The sequence below is a fragment of the Pavona decussata genome, unplaced genomic scaffold (genome assembly GCF_977016875.1).
Source record: "Pavona decussata unplaced genomic scaffold, jaPavDecu1.1 SCAFFOLD_115, whole genome shotgun sequence".
Classification (NCBI taxonomy): Eukaryota; Metazoa; Cnidaria; class Anthozoa; order Scleractinia; family Agariciidae; genus Pavona; species Pavona decussata.
Genome location: NW_028145529.1, coordinates 150,069 through 175,325, shown reverse-complemented (window position 1 = coordinate 175,325; position 25,257 = coordinate 150,069). Strand labels below are relative to the sequence as shown.

The window sequence follows — 25,257 nt, the reverse complement described above, 5'->3', positions numbered from 1 at the left end:
ATATAATTAGTTCTCTGAGTTTAAATAACTCCGTAATTAGTATTTAACCTGTGTGAAATACCTGTTTAATAGAACTATCAGAAATTTAAGCTAAGTTCAATGAGGGAAGTTTGTGAAACTCTCATTCCGTTACTGTACGTACTACTTCCGGGAAATCGGCGACGGTCAGCGGTGAACCTTAGAAAAATACAAAATCAAAATGGCGACTCGCAAGTACAGTCAGACGGCTGCAAAGAAAGATCAAGAGCGACAGAAAATGGCTTCCAAAGGCTCGGGGCATCTTCCCAGCTTTATCACCGGATACTACGGACCAAACTCCAATAGCTCACGAGCCTTTCAGAGTTTTGTAAGGAGCATCGGAGAATCCCTGTCGAAACATGTAAGCTTGTAAGCTTGTTTGAGTGGTTTCCTTTCCAATAGTGTTTTGCTTTTATTCAACCTAAAAGTTGCCCCCAGCTAATAAGAAAGGCTGTCGGTAACACCAGCATGAAATTGCACAACCTGTAGTGAAAGCAAGGTATTTAATGATGAATCGGTGTCTTTCTTTCTTCACAGTACGTAGCTCAATATTAAATACTGGAAACTTTATTTGATAAAGCTGGGGTCGGTGCTTACCATATACATGGAAAACCCGGAAATTCCAGTTGGGAAATCAAATGCTACGCATCATTCCATTTCGAATACTTCTGAAATTATGGGCTTCTGGTCAAAGTGATGCATTTCTATTACTCCTTTTGGGATTTACAGCTGATATTCATACATTTTGTATGTTATCCATCTTCTGTTAAGACAAGCTAAATTCGTTTCGTATTTTATGGCGAAAATTTCCATCTGGGTGGTTTGCGTAAATGGTAAGCACCCCAGGTTAAAGGGCCCTAGTCAGCCATGACCTTTGCTTTTGTTTATATGCGAGAGTTTGGCTATTATATTTTATTCGGAGCATGTCGAAATGAGCGAAATCACTGTGAAACTACTAAAGATAATGAAACATACTTTCAGGAACACCACTTACAGTTAATCAATAAGATTTCGCTTCACCATGCAATATCAGTAATTTCGATGGCATCGAAAATGGCGGAGGCTGACTAGGGTCCTTTAAGTAAGGGAAATAAATTAATTGGCAGCAATTGCTGATGTGGACCTGCTATAATCACAATACATCTAACTATGTTAATAAATACAAAATCATAAATAATAAAAATTATAAATAAACCAATAAATAAAGCAATAGTTTAGTAACATAGAAAACATATCAAAAATATAAGAAGTCATCAGAGTGTTATTGTTTGTCGCTGTGGAGTTGGAACCAAATGAAATTTGAATAACTTGGCATGGCTTTTAACTGGGTTGGTTAACAGTTCCAGATAATACCCGCACGGTGGGAGAGCAGAGGTTATGAGTGTTCTGTAAGCTTGTAAAATACAGTTAAGTCTTAAACTATAAACATTCAGCTTTTAAGTCAGCGGTCTTTTTGGACGTTTTGTCATTTCATGACAAAGATTCCACAAAGGAGTCAAAAGCTTGTATGCTTAAACATATTTTTGGATCTTCAAGTTACATGTAACTTGTTTTTCTAAACTTCAAAATACTATGAACTATGAGCTATGAAATACTTGTAGACTGATTACAAAATTTTCTTGTTTTAAGGAAGCAGACAGGATTGCCAGAAAGGAGTTGGGATTATTAAAAGATAAGCTTACTCAACGGGACACATCTACAGTAAGGATTTGCACCCTTGTGCACTTTTATTACATTATCAAATATAGTATCATGGAGGCCCATTGGTTAATATCAGAAGTAGCATTAAGTTGCTGATTGAGCCCTTCCCAGGGGGGGGGGGGGGGGTACTCCCCGGCCCCTATAATAAGCTATATACGTAGGTATGCACAGCCCCAAAGGGTATCATTTTGGTCTGAAATAAGGTATAGATGTTAACCATTTTTGGTTTACTTGACACCTGCACTGCACTTGTATTTGCGCAATGAGAAACCTTTGCAAATTATGATATATAGATATACATGTAAAAACTGGCTATTTTCGTCATGGCACTGGTTTCTGCAAAGCTTGGTGACAGCCCTGCGACTTGTCTCACTCTACTGCAATCTTTTGTTGTTCTGAAGAGACTGACAGCATGTGATAGTCAACCATTGTGCTGTTGTCTCCCTTTGCCTGAGCAAAAGTTTATGCATTCAGTTTTTTATTTGTCAGTGAAACCGGTGCTAAACCCGGATCAACTTAATTTTATAAAAATACAGTCATATTTTTATTGCTGGTCACAGAATTGCCGTTGTTATTAATTGATTTAACTGTGCTCCTGGTTTCTTTATCATAATGTTGAAGAATTGCAGCAAATGGGCTATTTATTGCATTCCGGGTGGTGTTTAATCCATGTCAGTTTCAAACAAAGATACAGCATCTTATACTCTACCCTGCTTGCAGAGATTTTTTTTCGGGTAAGTCTTTTAGCATGTACAAAGTCATTTGCGTCTCTACATGAATGACTTTGTACATGCTAAAAGACTTACCGGAAAGAAACCTCTGCTAGCAGGGTAAGCATCCTATTAACAGAGGGATAACTTTATAGTAAGTTTATTTGACTTTGTAAACAAGAGAATAGCTTAATACATCTCTGGACAGCCTGGGATGGGGGTTGGTCAGCATGCTTTGATAAGTTCAGATTGCCTGCTACAATTTATGCCCCCATGCACACATCTTTCTGACAACTGCTTGTTTTCAATTAAAATGTAAATATTTTATACTTTTCAGAAACAAATGCGTGAATATCTGGTGCGTTTAATTTACTGTGAAATGTTGGGTCATGATGCTTCTACTGGTTATGTGGAAGCAATTAAGTTTGCACAGCAGCCAAACAGTTTGGACAAGAGGGTTGGTAAGTGTCTTTCTTGTGCTTACATTGTAACTTACATTGTATCATTATGCACTAGTCAATTGAAACCCCCACCCCCCCGGACCCGGGGCATATAGGGGGATAATAGGGGCATATAAGCACTTTTGACCAGAGATTCTGTCCCCTGGGGGTGGTAGATAAGATGTGTTTTGCATCTTTATATGTCCCCACCTCGGGGAATCAGGGAGATTTGACTGTGGCCGGTTGACTGGTACCGAAGTTTGTTGCGAAGTCAATCGATTGCACGTTGTCATTTTCCGCCATCCATGTTGGCAAAATGCATCGCAAAATTTGGTTTAAAGACAATTCAAAAGGAAGAAGAAAATTCATTCCAGCTCTATAGAAAACTCTGCCTACAAACCCATGGTGCAGCCGTGGGTACAAAAATGGCAGTCGCCATTGCCAATTTCTCATAGCTAAGGTTGAAACGGAGATTTTAAAAATGATATATAGACGACATATTTTCCCTCTGGACTTTAAGGAGAGGAGATAATGCAGTTCATTGAGCAAGCTAGCAAACAAACACCACCCCACAATTAAATTTACGGCTGAAATTTCAGAAACAGAAACATTTCTGAATCTGGATACAAACATTTATAAAGGTGAAAGATTCAGAAGCAATTCAGTTGTTGATGTGCGTACGCACTTCAAACCTACTGAAACATTTCAATATACGCTCTTCTCTTCATGCCACCCACCAGGGTTCAAAAAAATGTTTCATTAAAAGCGAAGCATTGAGACTTCTCAGAGCAAACTCTTCTAAAAACATATTTGAAGAGTAAATTCAAAATCCTAAATCACGCCTACAGGAAAGAGGTTATATCGAGAACCTTGTTCAAAGGACCCTCTCAGAAGTGCAACTTAAAAACAGGAAACTAACAAAAACCAAAGGAGAACAACCAAAGGAGAACAAATGAATCTTGCCTTTCGTTACACAACATTACCCAGCAGTGCCAAACTGAAAACAAACCTCATGAAAGCCTGGCATTTGATAGAGCAACAACCATTGCTCAAAGAAATCTAAAAATACCTTCCCCTCATATGTTACACTGAGAGGGCGGTCAGTCAAAGATATACCCGTGAGAGCCAAATTATAAAAAAGGCTTAAACACGCACTAGGGAGCCGTGCAGGGCCTGTTACTCTTGTACCCAATATGATTGCTTGTGATAATCCTGGCTGCCCTATAGAGTGGTTCCATTTCGAATGCATGGGACTTGTGGATGCACCAAGTCGAAAGCGGCTTTACACTGAATGTGCTGTTAAACATTTTTAAAGCTACCACTGTTCAGAAATGCTCTGTTGTAATGTGAAACTCATATTCTTGCAAAATTTAATAAATCCACAACAAGTTTTGTTAAGATGTATTAAAAGAAAACTATTGCCTTACTTTAAAGTATATTTTGCTCCTGATTAATTCAGTGTGAAGGGTTTCTTTTTGTTTTGTTTGCTTTGCTTTGTTTTGGATTTTTTTTTAACCCCTTGCCAATTTGTTCCCAGGGGGAGGGGAATTTGATCTCAAGATTTTCCCCAGGGGCTGGAGGTTTTGGTATGATTCGATCAGGGCCTTTGTCAAATCCCCCTACCTGTCCCCGGTCCGGGGGGGTGGGGGTTTTCAATTGACTCAATTACCACCATGATGAAGTGTACTGTTGAAGAAAAAAAAAATACATTATTTTCAGTGAGCAAATTATTCGGCAGCACCAAAAGAAAAACTGAATTTGCAAATCAGACATGAAATACAGGGTACCTTCCTTATGAAAATTAAAGCTGAATTTAGACTGAACAAGGTCTGTCTTAGTCCTTTTCTTCTGCTTATTTATGTAGTGCATTGTATGTATACATCAGTACATTCTGTTTGCATGTAAAATCTGACAAAAAAAGTGCGGGCCTACTGGCTCCCACTTCACCCTCTGATGTGTTTTCAAGAAAGTACAGGACACTCACTCGGTGTGCATATGGCGTGATTTATTTTTCTAGTATCCTCAAGATTATCTTTTTAAAGTTCTAGTGATTTTAAGGGAGAAACCTGCGTAAGACTGTTATAGATTGAAAATGGAAAATACTTGTAAGGTTAAAGTAATGACCTTATAGAGTCCTAAAGTGTGACATCACAAATATTTGAATTTTTCAAATTATGGGATTTTTTCATATGATTGGATATGCCTCATTTCCAAACGTTTGGAACTGAGGCAAAATTAGAAGGATTTTTATGGAGTCATCGGGGCACAACAGAGCTAATATCTTGACCCCAAATCGCAATAAAATGGTGATTTTTGGCAAGTAGGCATTTTTCATCATGCTCTTTCTAATCATATAAAAAAAATCCCATAATTTCATAAATTTAGTTTTATGACGTCATCACTTTAGGGCTCTATTATACCTATTTGCAGTAATGTTTATTTTATGTCTTTATTGAAATTCATGCAAAATTCACATCATGTTACAGGTTACTTGGCAGCTTCACTGTTCCTTCATGATGATCATGAACTAATTGTGTTATTGATTAATACACTCCAAAAGGTTTGTATAATTATGAACATTGTTAAGTAGCTGTCACATACAGCTTGACTCACCGCTTCTAGTAATAGCACCCTTTTATTTATTTATTTTTTTGTTTTCTTCAAATCGGTCACCCACCCTCATGCCTCCAGGTGTCACTTGGTCAAAAATTGGAGATCTGGTGGTCATGAGTTTGTGCCGCAGTTAGGGCAGGAAAAAACCTTTTCTTTTTTCTGTTTTGAAAGCTACTTAAGCACTACAAAGGCTACAAACATTTGCAAAAAAAAAAAAAAAAAAATAATAATAATAATAAAAATAAATAAATAAAACAATAAATAAATAAAAATACAGATAAATTTAAAATTAAGGTAAGTTCACTAGCCATACAATTAATGCTAGGCAAGAGGGTTCTCAAACTGCAAAATTCAGATAGAGCGGTTTCCAATTGAGTGTTGTAATACCAAAACCAAAGTAATTACATGTACCCTGGCCAATCGCGACAGATGTAAGCAACACAAGGATTCAGAATTTGAAGTAAAAACATGTAACTGTCCCCAAGCACAGGAAAAATGCATGCGACAAAAACACAATTGGTTTATGTTTGGATTCCCATTGGTTGAGAAAGTTTGAGTTTTGTTAGCCAATCACGGAGCGTAGTAATGCAAAACCAAAGCAAACGCAAAATTCCTTTCGACGCTCAATTGACAACCGCTCTAAATTTGAGAAATCGCTTGTAACTGATTTACTATTGAGGTACTGGTGCATAGACACCTAGCCTGTGTGCTAGCCTTAACACTGGGGCCAAGCTGGACTGGCTTTCCTCTCTACCTGTCACCAATACAGAGGTGCAAGTGCTGTGGAAATGTGACTAGCATATACTGTCTGTTTACAGTACAGCCATTAATGTCAGCTACGTACACTAATTTTGTTTAATGTTTTTCAGGATCTGAGCAGTACTAATGTCATAGAGGTTTGTTATGCGTTGAACATTGTTTGCAAGTTGATAAACAAAGACATGATGCCGGCACTGCTACCAAAAGTTCTAGAGTTACTTCAATCTCAAAGGTTTGTTTAATATGTAAAATTAGACCTTATCTAGTACAGTGCTAAATAATTACTTCATACATACACTGTAATCATATAATATAAAACAACTAGCTAGTTGAAGTAAACAGTAACAAGCTTGCAAATTAAAATTGCACTGCGAACTACAGGTGTAAGGGGTCAATCCAGAAGTTGCCCATTTTGGTCGTGGCATATGGTAGGCAATATTCAGATTCCAGAACGAATTTTGTTCAGGAAGTCCGGTGCCCTTGTTCGTACTTTAGACCGAGAGAAATCGCTATGAGTCCTTAAGATAACAATTTTAATAGCTGTCAGATTCATGCCTAGTAAATAGGGTTTGGGTTGTTAATAATTGTTATTGTTGTGACATATTGTATTAACCATATATATAAGATGTTTCAACTTCGAGTACAGTGTACATTGTACAACTTAAGATCTGCTATTAGTAGTAATTCTTCAAAGTGAATTGTTGGTGAAAAGTTTTAATATTTTGCACTGGATTTTTGTCTGTTGCACTCTTGTGTAAGTGTACAATTTGTAAAGTTGTATGTCCAAGATGGCGGATCCAAGATGGCCAACAATTTGGGAATCACGACGTAATTACTACGTGATATGACGTCATCACTCCCTGTTGTGGACCTCAAAGGACACATCTTTGGACCTACTTTCTATCCCCCAAGCCTCACTGTCATAGCTTAAATTATACTTGCAAAGTTATGGAGGAGTAGGGGACGTGTCTAGATAGGGTTAACATGCCGGTGCAAAGTTTATTCAAAAATGTTTGACACAATTTAGTTTTGATTACACTTCTAGTGGGTCTAATGAGTTTGTCATTTTATTAGGGATATTTTGCGTAAGAAGGCAGTCATGGCATTACATAGTTTGTACACTAAAAATCCATCTGCTATTCCTGATGTGAAAGAACGCGCAAAGAAGGCCATGTGTGACAAGGACACTGGTGTGATGTCAGCATCACTGCATGTTTTCCATGAACTAATCAAGGTAATTACATGTATGTTTTCATGAGCAGCGAGCAACCAACAGTGCAGAAGCAGTGCTGTTAAAGACATAAATTGTGTTATTAATTAACTTAAAATAATTTTTAAAATGTTGATTTCAATCAAAACAATTTAATGATGCTCAATATAAAAACGCACCCTGGTGAAACAGAGACGTGTGCGCTGTCGTGAGAAGGGACGACGGCTGGATCCCCAAGGTTCTCCTCTACGAAGAATTGGTACAGGAAAAACGTCCCACAGCCAGACCCCAACTGTACTACAAAGATTTCTGGAAGCTAAGAGACCTGAAAGCCATGAGCATTGGCCTGTTTCAGGCTCCGCGAGAGACGAGAAGGAGCGGGCGAGAGGAATGAAGACGAGGGGTGAATGGGGGCCTGTTCCAAAGAGGAACGAAAACGAGCGGGGACTCTCTCTCTCTCCCCCAGTTCATCTCGCCCACTCCTTCGCGTCTTTCGCGGAGCCTGGAACAGGCTACCTGAGCATCAACCTAAATACCTGGGAAGCCTTAGTGTAGAAGGGCCTCTCCAAGTTTGAAGAGACGCTTGCCCAAAAGTCCGAGGCGGAGAGACTGAGGAGACAGGCCCAAAACCAAACAGACAGACCAGCGTTAGATTTCACCTGCACTCAGTGCGGGAAGGACGGTCCCTCCTGAATTGGCTTGTCCAGCCACACCCGACGCTGTATCAGATTGAATATTCCGAGCGCGACTCCATAGTTTTGTAGACTGACAGATGCCTACTAATACAAAAATGCATACAAAGATGTGTTAGACCCCACCAAGATGTCTTTTGCATCAAATGACACATGTTACGCAAAGCCAGCCATTGTATAATTATTATCCTGCCAGACTACGACAAGAAGTCATTTTTCTCTTACATTTGTGTACATCCTGCGGTAGTGTAAACTCGTACTTACAGCTGTAAGGTGTACATGCAAATCACTGAAAGCGTGAATTCTTGTTCACTGGCCTTGCTCCGCCCCATATCACCATGTATCATCTCTCTGCAGTCTCTCTTCATTTCCTCAGTAGCTCCAGACCTTTCTTCCGAAAGCGGGGCTCCTGGTCCTAAAAGGAAAATGTAACTGTGTTTTTCAGTCTAGGGTCTTTTTTCAGTATCCACTATGTACGCGACTGTATGGGTATTTAGTGTATTCACACGGTGTAAATTTCTTGTTAATAACACATCCTATCGCACCGACAGCCGTGAAATTACAACCAAATTAAAAGATTTACAGCCACCCATACTACCTCCTGGTCATATTGTATAAGCTTAAGAGTTAAAAACCCAACAATGAAATAGCTGTATATTTAATGACAGGGAAACCCCGCTGATCACAAGGATCTTATTCCAGCATTTGTCAGCCTTCAAAAGATGATATTAGGAGGTAAAGTGGCACCAGACTATGATTATCATGGGGTGGCGTCACCATGGATACAAATCAAACTCCTGAAGATGCTAGGATTGCTTGGAGCAGATGATCACAAGTGAGTCCAGGATCCTATCATAACTTCAATTTTGTTTTAAAGGAATTATTAATTTAAGACTTAGTTACTTATGTGTTTTGTCCCATGGCGTGAGAGAAGAAAATTGAAGTGTAACACTGAAATTCCGAATGCAAACACTGGGCTTGTATTTGTTTTAGGTGAGGGCTTTCTTGAAAGGAATTTTGTGTTTTAAAACTAAGCAGGTTTGACAATGAAAACAGCTTAAAACACAAAACTAACGGCTCAATACACATTTGATCCCTAACATTTGGGAGTACTTACATGTAGTGTTCAATTATCGAAATGCTTTGTTGCAGCTTTACTAGCGTTTTACACCATTTACTTGCGTCTGAACCTTCAAAATGTTTTTCATTTTTATAGTTATAGTATAAAACATATTGAAGTCGGCATTTTATCCCTTTGTCCTTATAAATTTCTATCAACTCCCATACATTGTATGTGATAAATCTCGACATAAGAATGTCAAAGTGTCGCGACCAAAGTGGACATACAAGCCTTCGTCAAACTAATGATTTCTGAACTCAAACAACAAAATGTAGTAATAACAGCATCTATTTAAACACGATTAAAAGTTCAGCAAAGCTGATGTGGTCGTGTAAAGGCTGTTTGAGGCTATCAGAGTCTAGAGAATAATCTACCGCAATTTTCTTTCGCCATATGTTTTTATTAGAATTTGACTGCAAAAGTAAAACCTCAAGTAATTCGGTGAAAATCTTTTTGCTTTTGTTTTTCTGTATTTGCAGAGCAAGCAAGGCAATGTACCCAATACTTGGGAAGACTTTGTCAAACCTGACTGCAATTTCTCCTATGAGTTATGGTAATGTCGACTTACATGTAACAAAATATAGTAGTGTTTTCAAGTGCAAAAAAAGTAATACAAAAGTTTGCCGTCTGGAGTAAAATTTAAAATACAAGTAGCAATTGCTTGGTGCCTTTGCTTCATGTTAAAGAAAACTAAAATTTCTGTAGGTAAAAATAACCGTGTTAACTGCAGTATGCTGTAAGACATCAAAACATGTCATCTATTTGTTTACGTTTCATCAGTATATTTGAAAATCGGTGTGAAAATGAACGTTTCATTTATTTGTTTACGTAATTCATGCAACATCTTTGATCTAAGTAGGAAGTGGTTTTATTGTAGAATCTGGCTACTGGTAAGCGGATTATTGACTTAATATGCGAACCGTTTGTAACGGGGATGTAGTTTGGTAACAAGTGCGTTGTAAAGGCTTCACAGTTTACTGCATTAGCTGCTCACATACCTATTTCTCTTTAGCTGTTGCTTATGAGTGCATAAGGACGATAACCACTATTTACCCTGACAAAGGTCTGATTGACAAAGCTGCTAGATGTGTTGGTGTATTCCTTGTGGCCAAAACTAATGACATTAAATATATGGGTGAGTGTTTTAGCGGCTTAAAAAAAAATACTAAACATTTCCAGACAAGAATGTGACAATTTAGCTGTACAAACTGTACATATGTCACCCGAGACATTGTGTTTAGAGGAAAAGTAAAGCTTAATAGGTCACAGCTTTTGCTCTGGGATTAGTGTTTTCAGTCAAAACTCGCTTCGTACAATTTGCCCGAGACGCCAGATGAACAGACACTTATTTTGACAGGGCACCCCCCCTTCCCTCTAGGGAACAGGGAACTTAAGCACAGATGTTTTTGATCCACGGACGGCAACCGGAAATAGAATGTTCCCCTTTTTGGAGCGTTTTCACGCCATCGCGTTTGTAACTTCAAGCCACAGTCATCAAGGGCTTTTCCTGTCCGTGGTAAGGGGCAAAACAACGCCAAAAAAGGAAACATTCGACTTCCGGTCGCCGTCTGTGGCTCACGAACGTCTGTGCTTAAGCTCCCTAATGATGTCATCAATTACTGGTTCAACGTTCAAACTAGTTTTTCGTTGTTACATGTATAGGCGACGTGTCTATAAGAGCAAAACATGAGAACATGAAGTGGGTTTCATACATGGAGATCTTGCAATGGAACGTTTCATCCATTTGATGGATCAGAGAATTGACTCTAGTGAATGTAAAGTGCTAAAGTGAATCCATGAATTTCTCACAGTCCACTGAGCTTTAGCCCTAGTAAGGAAATGGGAGATCGCACGAGGTAAAGAAAAAAATCTTCCAACTCGGCGGGAATCGAACCCCGGATTTGATCGTCCGTTACTTTACCGACTGAACTACGAGGCCAAAGGAGAGCACGTCGTGGGCGATTCTGCTGGTAATTGCGGCAAATGTCCGGCAATGTGAAAGATTCAAATGAATGTAGTGCCGCTAGCCCTAATGACACCACAATCACCTTCAGAGTTAATTTTCTGATCTATCATTTGTACCCTTCACATTCTCACTGCCGCAGCTATTGCCTCGTAGCTCAGTCGATAGAGCAACGGACTATCATATCCGGAGGTCGTGGGTTCTATTCGCATCGAGGTCGAATATTTTTTGTTCTTTTTTAACCTTGAGGTCGAAGATTATTTTTCTTTTTTAACCTTGTGCGATCTCCCATTTCCTTATGAGGGATGATGCTCAGTAGGAAATTCGTGGGTTCACTTTAGCACTTTAACACACACAGCAGTGTTAATTGTCTGATCCATCATTTGCGGCACAACATTCATTGGTTTCATCTGCTTGTCTACGTATTTCATGTGTCTTTTTCTCTAACAGGTATAAACATACTAACATCTCTGCTCCAAGGAGGGAGTGGTTTTGCTATGGAACCTGCCTGCCAGCGGATTATCATCGACTGCCTTGACGATCCTGATGAAACTCTGAAAAGAAAGGTTTGTTGCTAGACTTGTATCCGTGAAGTACATTTATGGCTATTTTAAGGGTGCGTACACTGTAGAGGGATTGGTTGTGAAATCCTGCAAACTTAAAGGGATAGCGCAATTTATGTTGACAGAACCACACGTGCGTATGCTAAATAACTGAACTGGTGTGGTATACAGTGTATGCCATTTCCGAGTTTCTGTGAACCTCAATATGAAAGCGAGGCTAAGTGCAAAACTTTTCACGTGAAAATTAGTTTTGTTTGCATATGAATGAAAACTAATTTTCGTAACAAAAACTTTGCACTTAGCCTCGCTTTCATAATGAGGTTCAAAGCAACGGAAATGGTCTATTGTTGTTCAGTTGCTCCAATAAAAGTGATAAAATATTAAGGGGAATAATATCCATAGAGTGGCTCTTCATCCACTGTTTCGTGGTCGAATTGGGATTGGGGATGTTGCTTTTGTGGAGGGACAAAACGAAGAACCCGAAATATACTCTCGGAGTCGGATTAGGAACAGGAACCAACGACAGACTCGTGACATCCGGTACGACTCTTGCCAGGCTTCAGTTTAAAATACTATCGTCTTTTATGTAACTATATTTCAAAACGCTGCATTGCATTCATTTGTGGCGGAAAATTTTGATGCCTTTATGGTACGTTTGTCCCTAGACGCTGAATTTGTTATGCCACATAACAAACGCCGCAAATGTTGAAACAGTCTGCGAGAAGCTGATATCGTATCTCAAGTCCACAACAGAAGCAGATGTATACTTTAGAACAGAATTGGTTGATAAGATCACCGAGCTTGCTGAAAGATATCCTTGTCATTATATGGAGTGTATTTTCGTAAATGCAGGGAATGTTCAGTCAGATTTAGTTTAAGAAATACATCGTTGCTTTTCGTTATGAAAATGTCTCCAGTGCATTGTGGCTATGAAACACGAGGCTCGTTGTTAAAGGGATTTTGAGAACTTTTAAAAGCATGAAAGCACATTCTCATTGACTTTTAGCACGAACGAGACTTTTACGGGAGTTTTATTTTGCAAATTTACAATTTTGTAGTTTAAACAACAATTTGATTTTGTGAAGTGCGAAACTGTACAATAGTACATGTTACAACGCAAACCAGGTGTGAATTTTGATCAAGATCTCGGAAACTTTTAGAAAGATTTCTGAAGTCAGTAATGACCTTGACAGGACTCTCAAATATGCGCCAGATAACTCGTGGTATATCCTGACAATGAATGAGGTGTTTGAACTCGGCGGATCACTTGTAAGAGAGGTTGTGGCACATAATTTGATGCGACTTCTGGCCGAAGGTGGGTTACATTACGCCTGTAAATAGTCAGCTGAGCTGTCTCCAGTTTAGTGAGTTGGGATTTGGACTGATCATGTTATATTCAATTTAAATTATCTCTTTGTGGATTTTTAATGTTCGGCCCCACTCGAATCTTCTGCTATAAACACTGACCGGTCGAGCGTAAATAAATGTCATCATCATCCTCATCATCATCATCATCATCTTAAGTACACACCACGGTATTTCACAATGGAAACGATAATATTTAACAATTATCCAGCGAAATCGCGTGGAATATCGCCTGATACTTAGCGGACGAGGCCGGAGGCGAGTTGGCGAAAATCAGAGAATATTCCGCAAGGTTGAGCTAGATATATAATTGCTCTATTATGCAACACATTGTAACACTGCCCAAATATGGTCATGGTGCACTGAATATTCGTCGTCCGTAGTCAACAGATATCCTGCGATGTACGTAATTTCGTGTGTTGGGGAGAACAAATGGCAAAACAAAGATCATCTCCAGCTTTTCTGTAATAAAACTGTGCTTTGTTATCAATGTGTTTAATAATAAAACTAAACTGCAAAAGGAACTTCTGGCATAGTGGCAAATAAGTAACTTAAATGCACTATTTGCAGCCCCCCCCCCCCCCCCCAAAAAAAGTTATAAACCGGAAAGCGTAATTTTTCCCAGGTTATAGTAGGTGAGTTCGCTCTGATGAACGCCTAGCGTTCGAAACGTCAGCTCTTGATTCTCTTTACGGTGGCAATTTACCTTTACCTCTGTTGATAAAACCAAATATTCGATTCTACTCCCTCACTGGCGTAGCACCACAGTTTCTTTAGTAAAGAAAACCCCGTTATCTATAGATTGGACAAGAAGATTACATTGAAACGAGACCATTTCTTGCTATCAGACATCACTGAGTCTGTGTTTTAGCTGCTGTGTATGATTGTGAAATTCATTGATTTGACTGTGTTTCCATAGGAACTGATGACGAAGATGCCGACAACGAAATTCGTCGATTTGCTGTGACGACGTATATGGACCTTCTCGAAAAGCCTGTTTTACCAGACATTCTGGTTAGAGTTATTTGCTGGGTGAGTGTAACTGCCACAAACTGAAAACAGAAAATGAGGAATTTACAGTAAGATGGATGTAACAGATATACCAACGATTGATGCAAAAACCGACTGGTATCTTGTGAAAACAGTAGGGATATTACGATTCTTATACCCTTCGGTTCGATTACGATTTCCATTAGTGCCTTCAGAATTTGAATATTTTGATCCGATTATCTGCCTAGGGGACTCACTAATTCTAATGCCTGGCTCTTCTTCGCCTCGCCATTTTGAAAACGTGTGCGCAATAGGCCATTTCCGAGTTGTTCAAAGCAACTCTGAAATGGCATATTGCTCATATTTGGATTTCCCTTTGGGAATTGTACAGAGGTAATTTTTCGCTCGATGTTAATATTTACAAATTATTGTACAGTGGCTTTAAAGCATCCTACGAGATTTTTATGTCATGGTTCGCAAGAGGTAAACAAGGTAAATATCCATCTAGCTTGACCTCACAGTCAAGCTCGATGGATACCACACCAATTTATATTCTCGGTTACAGGTGTTAGGTGAATATTCCTACACAGCCTCTGAGAACGAGCCTCAGGTCTTTCTTGAAGAACTACTGTCTTTGTTAGAGAGAAAATTTGAAGGTACTGTGAGGACACAATGTAAATTAAATTAGCTGGTCGCATCTTCTGAGACGGTTTTATCGCAGGGATAGTCTGAACATATGGGAGAAAAGCTGTGCTGGGAGGCAATATACATGTAAAGTTTACTTGGTCGTCTAAACTCCACAAGATTGAAATGAAAGAAAAAAAAAACTTCAAGAATCTACACTTTTTAGCATTGTAGAAATGCCCATTTTAAATAAACTTCGCTTTGAATTTTCGGCCCACTTTCACTCATTCTCTTTTTATCCTCTCGCCCTCTCACCCACCACGCCCTTTTCCCACAGTCTTCCAGCATGCTTTGATTCACTTCAAAAGCTTCATTTATCATACAGATCCTAGTACCGAGGCCTGGGTAATCAGTGCCATTGGAAAGCTGACATCACAAATAGGGCATCTGCAGGATAGCACGAGAGATGTGTTAGAAAAATACGTGACCGGTGTGGATGTTGAACTCACGCAGGTAAGTGTCTTCTTCATCGTAAGCGATGGCTTTGACTCATTTCGTCTACTTTATCTTTAAGGGTGTCATTTCTCAAGAGCACTAAAGGGAATATGGCTCTGTCATTTATAGTAACACTTTGAAAAGCCAAAAAGTCACACAATGACTCCAATGGATAAATAAAAGTCTATCTTTGGTAAATATTGAATTACAAGCGCACTGGAAAGATTTATAACTGTCTTTGGATACGGATGGTTGGGATGGAAATGAGTTGCAACTTGATATAGAGTTGGGTCAAGTTTTTCAAAATCTGCCCTTGTGTCATGCAAAAATCGGTGTTAACCTGTTAAGGTTTTTTTCTGCCATCAAGAATTTACTAGAAATCATCTTCCTCTTTGTGGTGCATGAGCACGTTTCTCATGGGGAAATGAACGTTTTCACAATTTGAAAATGCACCAGCAAAATCGTCGTTGCGTTGTCCCTTTAATTGTGCTTTTGTAATGGGCTCACAAACATGCAAAAAAGAGAAAGAACGCCAATATTAGCAGCACTGCGTGCCTAATCTTTGTCACTTGGCGACATTTTGACATCCGTTTTGGGAAATTTCTGACGGCTCCCGTCTCAATTGTCCATTCAAATAAAGGAAAAATGCGATGGCGATGCGGAGTTGTAAACTCTGACATGCGTGCCAGAGACCACCTTTAATCAATCAATCAATCAATCAATCCATCCATCCATCCATCCATCCATCCATCCATCCATCCATCCATCCATCCATCCATCCATCCATCCATCCATCAATCAATCAATCAATCGAACTACATAATTAAACAGTTAAGCTGGTCAGACATGAGATTGGAAAGTAAATGTTTGCAATACTTTTCCCAGCTCTTTCCTTTAAAACTGTATTTTATTTCACATTGTCTCTTTCCACCGAGGTGTGTAAATGAATCGTTAGTGTACCTGCACCGTGCTGAGCCTCTAGTGTCCGATGTAGTTGTCCATTTTTCCCAACAAACAAATGCCATCCTACAATACTGAGTTACTACATGTAATATAAGTTATTTTTCTTAACCATTTCTTACTTTGACAGCGCTGTTCCGAAATTCAGGAGCTTTCTCAGAACACATTCCTCATGCAGAGTGTTCTTCCTGTTGATGGCTGTTGTGAAGATCTCGAGGTACGTAAACCTAACCCTAACACTAACCCTAAAAATTTGTCCAAAGACTTGCCCAGATCTATCTACTGCTCTCTGCTATTGGCCTGCGTTTACAAACTGCTGGTTAAAACCTGATGATTCATGTTGTACAAGATAGCTATGATTGTTGTAAACCCGTTTGTTATCAAAATAATAAGGCTAAAATCTGACAAGAATAGCTCTAACAATACTAGCACCGACTCGTGAAGATAAAAACTTACTTTGAAGCCCTGCATATCGCATCGCGAGGCATATTTATCAGCCGTCAATTGTACGCAAGTGCGCTCAACTTTGTAACTTTAAAAGTGACATTGTAATTTATCATTAGTTGAGGAAGCCCATACAGCAAAAGCCTTATGGTTTCTTTGAAATTCCTCGCCTCTTCCCTTTATTTCTTTAATTACAATTTTGTAAATTATATTTGGTGGCAAAGAATAAATTGGTCAAGTCAACCTGAGGAAGGATTGTTTCTCCCTCCTTTATTTTGCGTTCCTAGGTGGACGAATCGCTGTCTTTCTTGGATGGTTTAGTGTCAGAAGCGCTGTCTAATGGAGCATCTCCTTACAGATCGATGAGCGAACGAAACATTGAGGCAAAGAACGAAGGTTTGTTCTCCGTTCAAATTCTGAAATAATGTTGCCTCCGCAAGCAGTTAGAACTCGAAAGACATCGGATAATCGATCTTTCCACAGCGGCAGCTTCAGCACTGTGGAAGAAGCCGGCCATGTTTATCGAAGCTGAGGACAATTTTAAATCCTTCAAATCTTCTGTAAAATCATTTTTATTCCGTATCACCTTTCAGCGTTTGCTTTTAAGGTCATTTTGTAATACCATTAAATTTCGTAAGTTTTGAAAAGTTTCAACATATTTTAAAGCTTTTTTCGTCAGCTCATTCTAGAATTTTATTTTTAGCAAAATCTAACCATAGTTCAAATTTTAAATTTTTACCCTTTGAAACTTATCCGAGGAATTTGCGCGGTTGAAGCAATAAGTTATCATATTATTTATCATTAGACTAAGTAAAGTTTATAGTTCTAGAAATCTAGTGCGAAAATTTTAAATAAAACTGAATCATTTACGTCGTGCCCTCTTGATTTGGGTGTCTTAAGCTTTTTAAACTAGTAGTGAAAATAAATGAAATAGTCTCTAAGCAAAGTTTGTAAAACTTTCAGATGAGCTACTTAAGGCACTGTTGTTGTTCTTGTTGTTTTTTTTGTTTTTCTAGAAGTATCCGCTCCTCAGCCGACTCTTAAGTTCACACCATATGAGAATCCAATGCAAAAACCAACCGAGACTACACCACAACCAGCTGCAAGGCCTGAAGGAAAACAGAAACGCAGGAAGGCCCTGAAAAATCCCAACGATGTTGAACCCAAAGGAAAAAGCAAATCCAAGGCAAAAACGTTTGAGGCTCCTGCGCCCAGTAACAAGCTATTTGATGGGAAGGCTGTGTGGGGCCGTGGGGGTTATGCAAGACTTCAAGCACGGCCTGGGTCGGTGGATTCCAGTAATAGATCGGATTCATCATCGCCGAGTACTGGGTCCGAACATGCAGCAGCGAAGACGAGTGGCGAGGTATTAAAAGTGACAAAAAGCATACTATTATTCAGGGTTTGTAAAATAATTGCATCGGAAAATTATCTCGCAGGTGAAAAAATTGTGACCTGTTAGCCCGTTAACAGGGTACAGCAAATAACAATATAAAAAACTTAAGTAAAAAATGTAGCAACCACCGCCACAATGACGTCTGTAAGAGTAATTTACACCTGGCTTTTACAACTTTGCATCAGTGCCCTTGTTGCGGTGGTAAGTATTTGTTTCTTTATTCATTGTTTTTAATTGATTTGAAATTTCATTCGAATTATCCCAAACTTCGAATTGAAAAGAAAATCGTTGAAATTGTAGAAAAATGAATGCTTAACCGGTCAAGCAACGTATCCGGTACTTATTGAAAATTACCGCGTCACAAGTCTGTTCATTTAGTTCTTCTTGAGAACAAACAAGTAAAACCTGTTTCTTTTGTATCGATCCCAGATTAGCTCCAGTTCTCCTGTCACGCATCAGGTCGAAAACCGCAAACAGCACCTGGCCGCTCAGCTGTTCAGCGGTGTCACAGACAAACCACGTGCATCTGCAGGGAGAGCAGGAGCCAATAGAATGGCAAGAAACCCTGGGAAAATAAAACCCAGTTCTGGTGATTCCGAAATGTCATCCTTATCTGCTGGTAAAGCCAATATGGACTTATTGTGTGATCTGAAGAGCAATGACTTTCCTGGCAATGGAAACGAACAAGTGGTTTCCGAAAAGGATGCGCTATCATCGTCGTTGGACATGATTTCGTCACATGATAATAATACGTCATACATTCAGGGGTCGACAGACCGTGATCCTCTCCTTGACTTACCCATAAGTCACATGGAGCCTGGTAACAAGACCTTTGAACAGGTTTGACAACTTCTTTGCTACTTTCTATTTGTATGAAATTCTAAAAGTGCGCGCCATTCAGATTGTTGAGCACTCTCTATGGTTTTTTTCAGGTCAATTTACAATACATATTAAAATACATCTACAAAAGCCTACTGTATAGTCAAAAGTATGAAAAAAAAAACACGTTTTAAAGGGACTATGTCACCCCAGGCGCATGCGCTATGAGAAGCCCTTTGAAATCGTTGGTCCAACTCTTTCAAATGCCGTCTGAGAGTTCAGGAAGCTGTTTTCAGCTGTCTGAATCGCGTTCATCTTCGAAAAAATAGCTGATTTTTAAATTTTATTTTCAATCGTTCATTACAGAAGCTGTTTGTTGCGATATTTTTGAAAGCTTTTGCAATGGCGGAAAAGCAAAACCCCCGCGACGAGTTGTATCCAAATTAGTCTCAATCGAACTCAGCCGATATAGCCCCTTTAAGTTCAAATCAGTCTAAAATATAAAATTCTATTAAGTCGAATTTGTTTAAAAAAATTTAAGAACACGTACGCCCTATAGTCTCTCTTGCAATTGAATTATAATTAACCAAGTCTGATTGTTTAAATTGATCGCGTGACGTGATAGTGTTCATCCGTGGAGAGACACTATTACTGCATAGTTTCCATTCGGCGAAAAAGCTCGGATTGATAGTGGTCGTCCGCGAAAAAACTTCTCATTTATAAGAAACGGGTTCCTTTCATTGTATTCTTATGCCTTACGTTGTTAATTGGTTATCTTCATTTCAACCTTTCGCCTAAAAGGTCAAAACGGTGAGATTCACTTGTAGGGATGTTACACATTTCTATATTTCGAGTATACATCTTTATACGTTTCGCAGGCGCCCCGAGGAAGCACTCGGGAATGAATGACGGAGAAGTTCAAATGAGGCCAAGTTTTTAGCCCCTTAGAAGTCCCATTAGCCTTTATAAAAACGTAAATATGCAATTTGTTAAATGATCGTTATTTTCAGAAAAACCCTTTACTGGATGAAGAGATAGCAGATCAAATTCAGTGCCTAGAGCTCACAGGGATGCCAACCGCGTCTCTGCCAGAAGACTTGGCAGAATTCCCGCATTCTTCTGAAGCCGTTGAACTCTGTTGCGACAGCAACCTGCGAGTTACTCTCCAAAAAGTCTGGAAACCCCGGGAACTTGTGCTTGTGCTTTACCTGACCAATCAGAACCAAGCTAGTGTGTCAATCCGTGACGTCAGCAGCGTGTTAGAGCCACCATCAAATCTGATTGGTTCGTTTGATTCATCGTCAAGTAACAAGCTACAAGATGACAGCATTGGAGCTCTTGAATGGGTGAGGACATTATCTTAGTCTGAAGCTGTATGGCTGAAGCACATTACCAGGAGCGTGCTAAGCCTTTGGCGCTGTGTTTTTACAGATCGGGTTATTTTTAGACAGGTTTTGACAAAAAAAAAAATCTCCCGTAAATCTGCAGGTTCCAGCCAGTACGAGCCCGATGTATAAAAAAGGAGTGACTAAACAAACAAACAAACAAACCAAAAAAAGTCGGCCGAACGTTCTTTCTTTGTCTAACATACCCCATTCCTGCCACTCGTTTTGCTTGGTTGGCTAGCAAAGTTTCCTTTGGGATTCTGAGTTCCCAGAAGTGTCTCGTAATATTTTTGGTAAATTTTGTTAAACACGTTGCAACAACATTGCGTAAAGAATCGGGTGGTTTAGCAGTTCTCATAAGGCCTCACGTGATTGGTTTGCAACCCTTCAAGAAAACATTAGAACAAACAGAACAATACCTCCAACCCTAAAAACAGTAAGTGGTGCTACACAATTAGAGCAATTACAAGCTTACGAGAGCTGCTACTCTACAGAAAAAAAAATATCACGTTGTTTTATGAAAGGTTAATAAATAGAAATGGAATATTTGAAGTCATGTATTTGAACTGCGGATGAATAAATGAGAGACTATCGCAGTTTCATGTATGTATGTAGCTTAAGCAGCTGTGGGAAGAAAACCCGAACAAAATTCAATTGTGTGCTTAGTGGTCTGGTCTGTGAGTGGAAGCAAGGGTGGAGTTGACTTTTTTTTTATCAAAACATCACTGCTTTTCATTTGAAAATCATAACGTTCTAATACTAACTAGTTTGCGTTTACATTTGAACAGCCTCGCTTTGGCTCAAAGGCGAGTTCACCAAGCACTTAAGATCTTCGACTGCGCTTGTCCTTTCTATTCCGAGAGAATCAGGAACTTTCCAGCACTCGGCTCCCTGTAGCTATTAGAAACATAACTGAGTATAATTCCTTTTGTCGTAGTGTGAAGAGACATCTTTCATGTAAGGAACTTTAAGCAGTAATTACAATTGTACATATGTATATATTCTTTACTTTTATTTTATTTTATTTGGAGTTGATTTATAGTGTAGATATTGTAGATGAAGAACCTTATTTTGTCGGATACACTGCAATAAGCAGTTATTATTATTATTATTATTATTATTATTATTATTATTATTATAAAATGAGTTATTAGAATTAGTTATATGTTTGCATGTATCAACAACCGTGACTAATCATCATCTCCTTTGTTTCATTTTCTTGTTTGTTTAGTCAAGACATCAAGTTGTTTTAAAATACCAGTCTCCAGCACTTCACATGAACTTTGGTGGCAAGATTTCGTACAAGGATCCAAACAGAACGTTGAAACATCTGTTTTTCAACCACACTCTAAGCGTCAGTGACATTTTGCGGCCGCTTGCGATAAGCACGGAGGAATTTGAGCAGAAATGGACTGAAGCTTCGTTTGAAAAGAAACAGAAGTTGTCAACTTCAATGAGAAATTGTCAAGAATTCTCGAAGAGAGCTGAAGATGGGTTAAAACTCTACCCCGTGGAGATAATAGGTGAGTGGCAAGAGACAGCTATAGCTTGGTGCAGTGCATCTCAAAAAGCGTAAACCAATTCAGCCATTTTTTGTCAGTTGAAAATTAGTCATTAATAAATTGCTCTTAATTTCTTCCTTAGGTACAAAAGTTATACTTGCCGGCACAGTGGTGCAGTCTGGAATATGCTTGTTGCACGCCAGCTGTGACGGTGACGAGTTAGAACTGTCAATCAAGTCGAACAACAGGCTTTTAAATGACACAGTCCTGAAGCATTGTGTCACTGTCTTCAGATGACACTTTTATCTCTCGGTTTTCTGTCTTTCCTTTCACCTGCTAAGGGACACCCTAGGATAACAATTTGTACTAGAAATTGAAATGCGCGTTAGGACTTTTGGTTCATCGTGATCGTCATCACCATCATCATCATCGTCGTCATTATTATTATTATTATTACTATTATTATTATTATTATTATTATTATTAATAGAACAATTTCTTTATTAACATATTCCAAGCTATTATAATTATTATTATAAAGGCAGTATGTCAACATCTGGATGCCAGATACACAATATAAAACACACAAGGAGCTGGGCGGAAACCCGTGGCTGGCCCTGCGTCTAAATTTACAATAAAATCATGTGATAAACAAAGAAAATCAATTAAAAATTAAAAAAAATATTAATAAAAATATTAAAATATTATTATTATTATTATTATTATTATTATTATTATTATTATTATTATTATTATTATTAAAATGTAAAAACTTCAGAAATTAAAAACTTTGAAATGGAATGGTACCCTCAAATATAAAAAAATTGGTATTGAGTTTAAACAAATAGTCTTCCATGTCATGTAATTATACTGACTGAGAGAAATTGTTTGATACAAATTATGACGTCATTGGTTACCATGGCAACCATGCCACGCCCCTAAAACCCCTGTTTTAAGCCTCCACTTTAACAGTAATATCTCTACAACAAATGAACATTTCAACTTAAAATTTTCAATATATGCTCTACATTCATAGACCTGTGATATAAACCTAAGATTCTACCAAACAAGTTTTTGTTTGTTTTAATTTGAAGGTGCAAATCTATGGAACCAATTTTATAATGACACACCGTAAATCGCTGCCCAAAAAACATTATTCAAATACAAGATCATGGTTTGTATTTAGCTTCATATCATAGCTACACTATTGATCAAAAGTTACAGCAAAATTGAATGGCTCATGTTAATTAGTTTTCCAAGGAGATATGTTGAGCCATTTTCAATATGGTCAAAATCGTTTGCTTGAGAAAAAGAGACTTAAAGTTCAAGTATGGTTTTCACAAGCAACAACAAAACTGTCAGCTGCTAGAGTTAACTAAAACTGTCCTGTAGCATAGGTAACTCCCTCTGATTGTTTATTTTTGTCCTCTTTTCTCTTTTTCTTTCCTCTCAGAACCTTTCTTTGCTTCTTGTTTTGCTCTTCACCTTTGTATAATGCATTATACGCACGTTCTGCATCTAGCATTTTGCATCCTTCCTCAGTGTACTTCCCACTAGGAATTCCTAGGGCTCCATACAATTGCAAAACAGTTTGAGCACCAACATTAAAATGGGCTACAGCATCAAAAAGGCCAAATTCTAACACATCTCTTCCAACAAACACTTCTTTGGGTACTCGCTGCCAGACCAGACCATTCAAACGTTCATTTCTGTTTTGCGTTTTTCCATGCAAACACTTTTGGAGGAGTCCATCATCACTAAGTCTTTGATAAACAGGCTTGACCTTTGCTATGACTTCAAGAGGAAGCCCAGGACCATGCTTATAATTTGCTCTGTCACGCTGGTACCCACACCAGCTATTGGCTCCAATAGGACAGTAATCATGGAGATGTCGGGACTCGCTTGATGCACAATGAAAAAGACTTGCTAGGACTGCTTTTTTCATTCCTTGCAAGTCTCCCACATTGCTTCTTATTGCAATACCATTGTAGTTTTGTAGTTTATCTATCATAGAATCTGTCAGTTTACCTTTTCCGCTCAACCCTGGGGTGTCCTTCTTCAGCTTCCTTAGTGCTGTTCCCACTCTCTTTTGAACATGCCCAATGTATTCCTGTTTGGCCACTTCAATACCAGCTGCAGCGTATACATCTTTAACTTTGTTATAACTTTTACTGTCACCATCTCCATACAGTTCCGAATACCTGAGTCTGTGAGTCTCCTCTGATCGCCTAAAGATTCGCTCAGTTCCTTCAGGTTCCATGGCTGGTGCAGATCCCTTATAGTTTGCAGGACAGTTATTACTGTGATCTGCCCAAAATAACTGGTACTCTACACTGTTCTTGTCAAGGTGCGAATGCAGTTCACATCGCTTACAACATTTAGACATAGCTTCAGCATCTAGAACTTTACCCGTGTCGATGGAGATGACAGCAACACATCCATTATTAGACGAGAAGCCACGCTTTTGCCATGTGCCATCACATGACACAGGACAATTCACCATATCATTCTCTTCAGCATTATTTGCATTTCTAATCTCAGCAGCAGCATCTGCCATACTCTTTTTTGCAATAGCCTTAATGTTTTTCTTGTTTGTATTGCTACTCTTTTGGAAGGGTTTTGCTCCTGAAGGTGGTGGCATGTTCATTAGAGTGCAAAATTTCTTTGCACAACTGTGCCCTTTTCCCAAAGACCTCATGGTATAAACAAGTCGTCTATTTACCTCAAAGCTCTTTGTTTGCTTCTTCGATGAGAAGAATTCGTTCTTCCAGCCACAGTTTTCGCAGAAAATCCTTAGACATGAGGCACAGCCACTTCGATGGAAGGGATTCTCGTTTAGTGTCAAAGTGAAGAATCCACAATCAGCACATCGTAGCGATGAAATCACACTGCTAAGTATCTCCATATCTACCAATCTGTACCCGGTAACGTAACTGGAGCCCTTTTCGTCGCCTTTGTTGGATTCTCCTACCTTTATTTCCTCGTCAGCAGGCTTTGGCAAGACCTTTTCAGTAGACATTGAAGCAATATCATCCTCACACTCGACGAAGCTACTCGAGGCAAGTGGTTCTCCGCTTGCATCACATGTATCACTTTGTGTCGACTTGGGGTGCGAGTTTGAGAATTGATTGCCACAGAATCTTCTTTTCGGACGTCTTAAAGAGCGTTGCTTTGGCATTACAGAATATTTAAACGATTTAGAGTGAAAAGTTCCCAAGATGGACAGATTTTCAACCTTCTCCAACAGATGATAACAACCGAAAGCAAATGAAAGCAGACTTTCGGTTCCAGGCTATCCGGGCGCAAGCTTACTTTCATTCATGTAAGTTGACACAAGGTGTCCTTATCAACAAGATATCGCTTCCAGCCGAAAAAATCGGAGTTTCACACATGTTTTCGGTCGTTATTGTCAGTAAACAAGCTGTAAACAGAACGGTTGCCCATGGCAACCAAAGAGTGAACCTTGGAAACGTCTTGGAAAAATTGTA

General features: G+C 38.9%; 2 protein-coding genes across 2 annotated transcripts; one reads left to right on the top strand and one right to left on the bottom strand.

The window, feature by feature from the left end:
- Positions 1-175: 175 nt before the first annotated feature.
- On the top strand, positions 176-22,408 carry LOC146469855 (AP-4 complex subunit epsilon-1-like). Its single transcript, XM_085122697.1, has 22 exons — positions 176-379; positions 1,648-1,719; positions 2,767-2,890; positions 5,356-5,429; positions 6,352-6,473; positions 7,316-7,475; positions 8,812-8,978; positions 9,743-9,816; positions 10,276-10,398; positions 11,677-11,792; positions 12,455-12,604; positions 12,996-13,104; positions 14,074-14,186; positions 14,710-14,800; positions 15,154-15,281; positions 16,354-16,440; positions 16,955-17,063; positions 17,684-18,033; positions 18,493-18,903; positions 19,893-20,228; positions 21,499-21,790; positions 21,912-22,408. The coding sequence occupies exons 1-22, from the start codon at positions 200-202 to the stop codon at positions 22,064-22,066; spliced, it is 3,543 nt and encodes a 1,180-aa protein (XP_084978823.1). The 5' UTR covers positions 176-199; the 3' UTR covers positions 22,067-22,408.
- Positions 22,409-22,910: 502 nt separating this feature from the next.
- Positions 22,911-25,257, bottom strand: LOC146469854 (uncharacterized). The gene has a single exon (XM_085122705.1). The coding sequence runs from the start codon at positions 24,945-24,947 to the stop codon at positions 23,145-23,147; it is 1,803 nt and encodes a 600-aa protein (XP_084978831.1). The 5' UTR covers positions 24,948-25,257; the 3' UTR covers positions 22,911-23,144.

What these genes read in the sequence shown, in the direction of transcription:
- LOC146469855 (XM_085122697.1), top strand. Translation starts at nt 200, where the DNA reads ATGGCGACTCGCAAGTACAGTCAGACGGCTGCAAAGAAAGATCAAGAG. An exon ending in GCATTGGAGCTCTTGAATGG is followed by an intron (nt 20,229 to 21,498) that starts GTGAGGACATTA and finishes TTGTTTGTTTAG; the next exon opens with TCAAGACATCAAGTTGTTTT. An exon ending in CTACCCCGTGGAGATAATAG is followed by an intron (nt 21,791 to 21,911) that starts GTGAGTGGCAAG and finishes TTTCTTCCTTAG; the next exon opens with GTACAAAAGTTATACTTGCC.
- LOC146469854 (XM_085122705.1), bottom strand. Translation starts at nt 24,947, where the DNA reads ATGCCAAAGCAACGCTCTTTAAGACGTCCGAAAAGAAGATTCTGTGGC.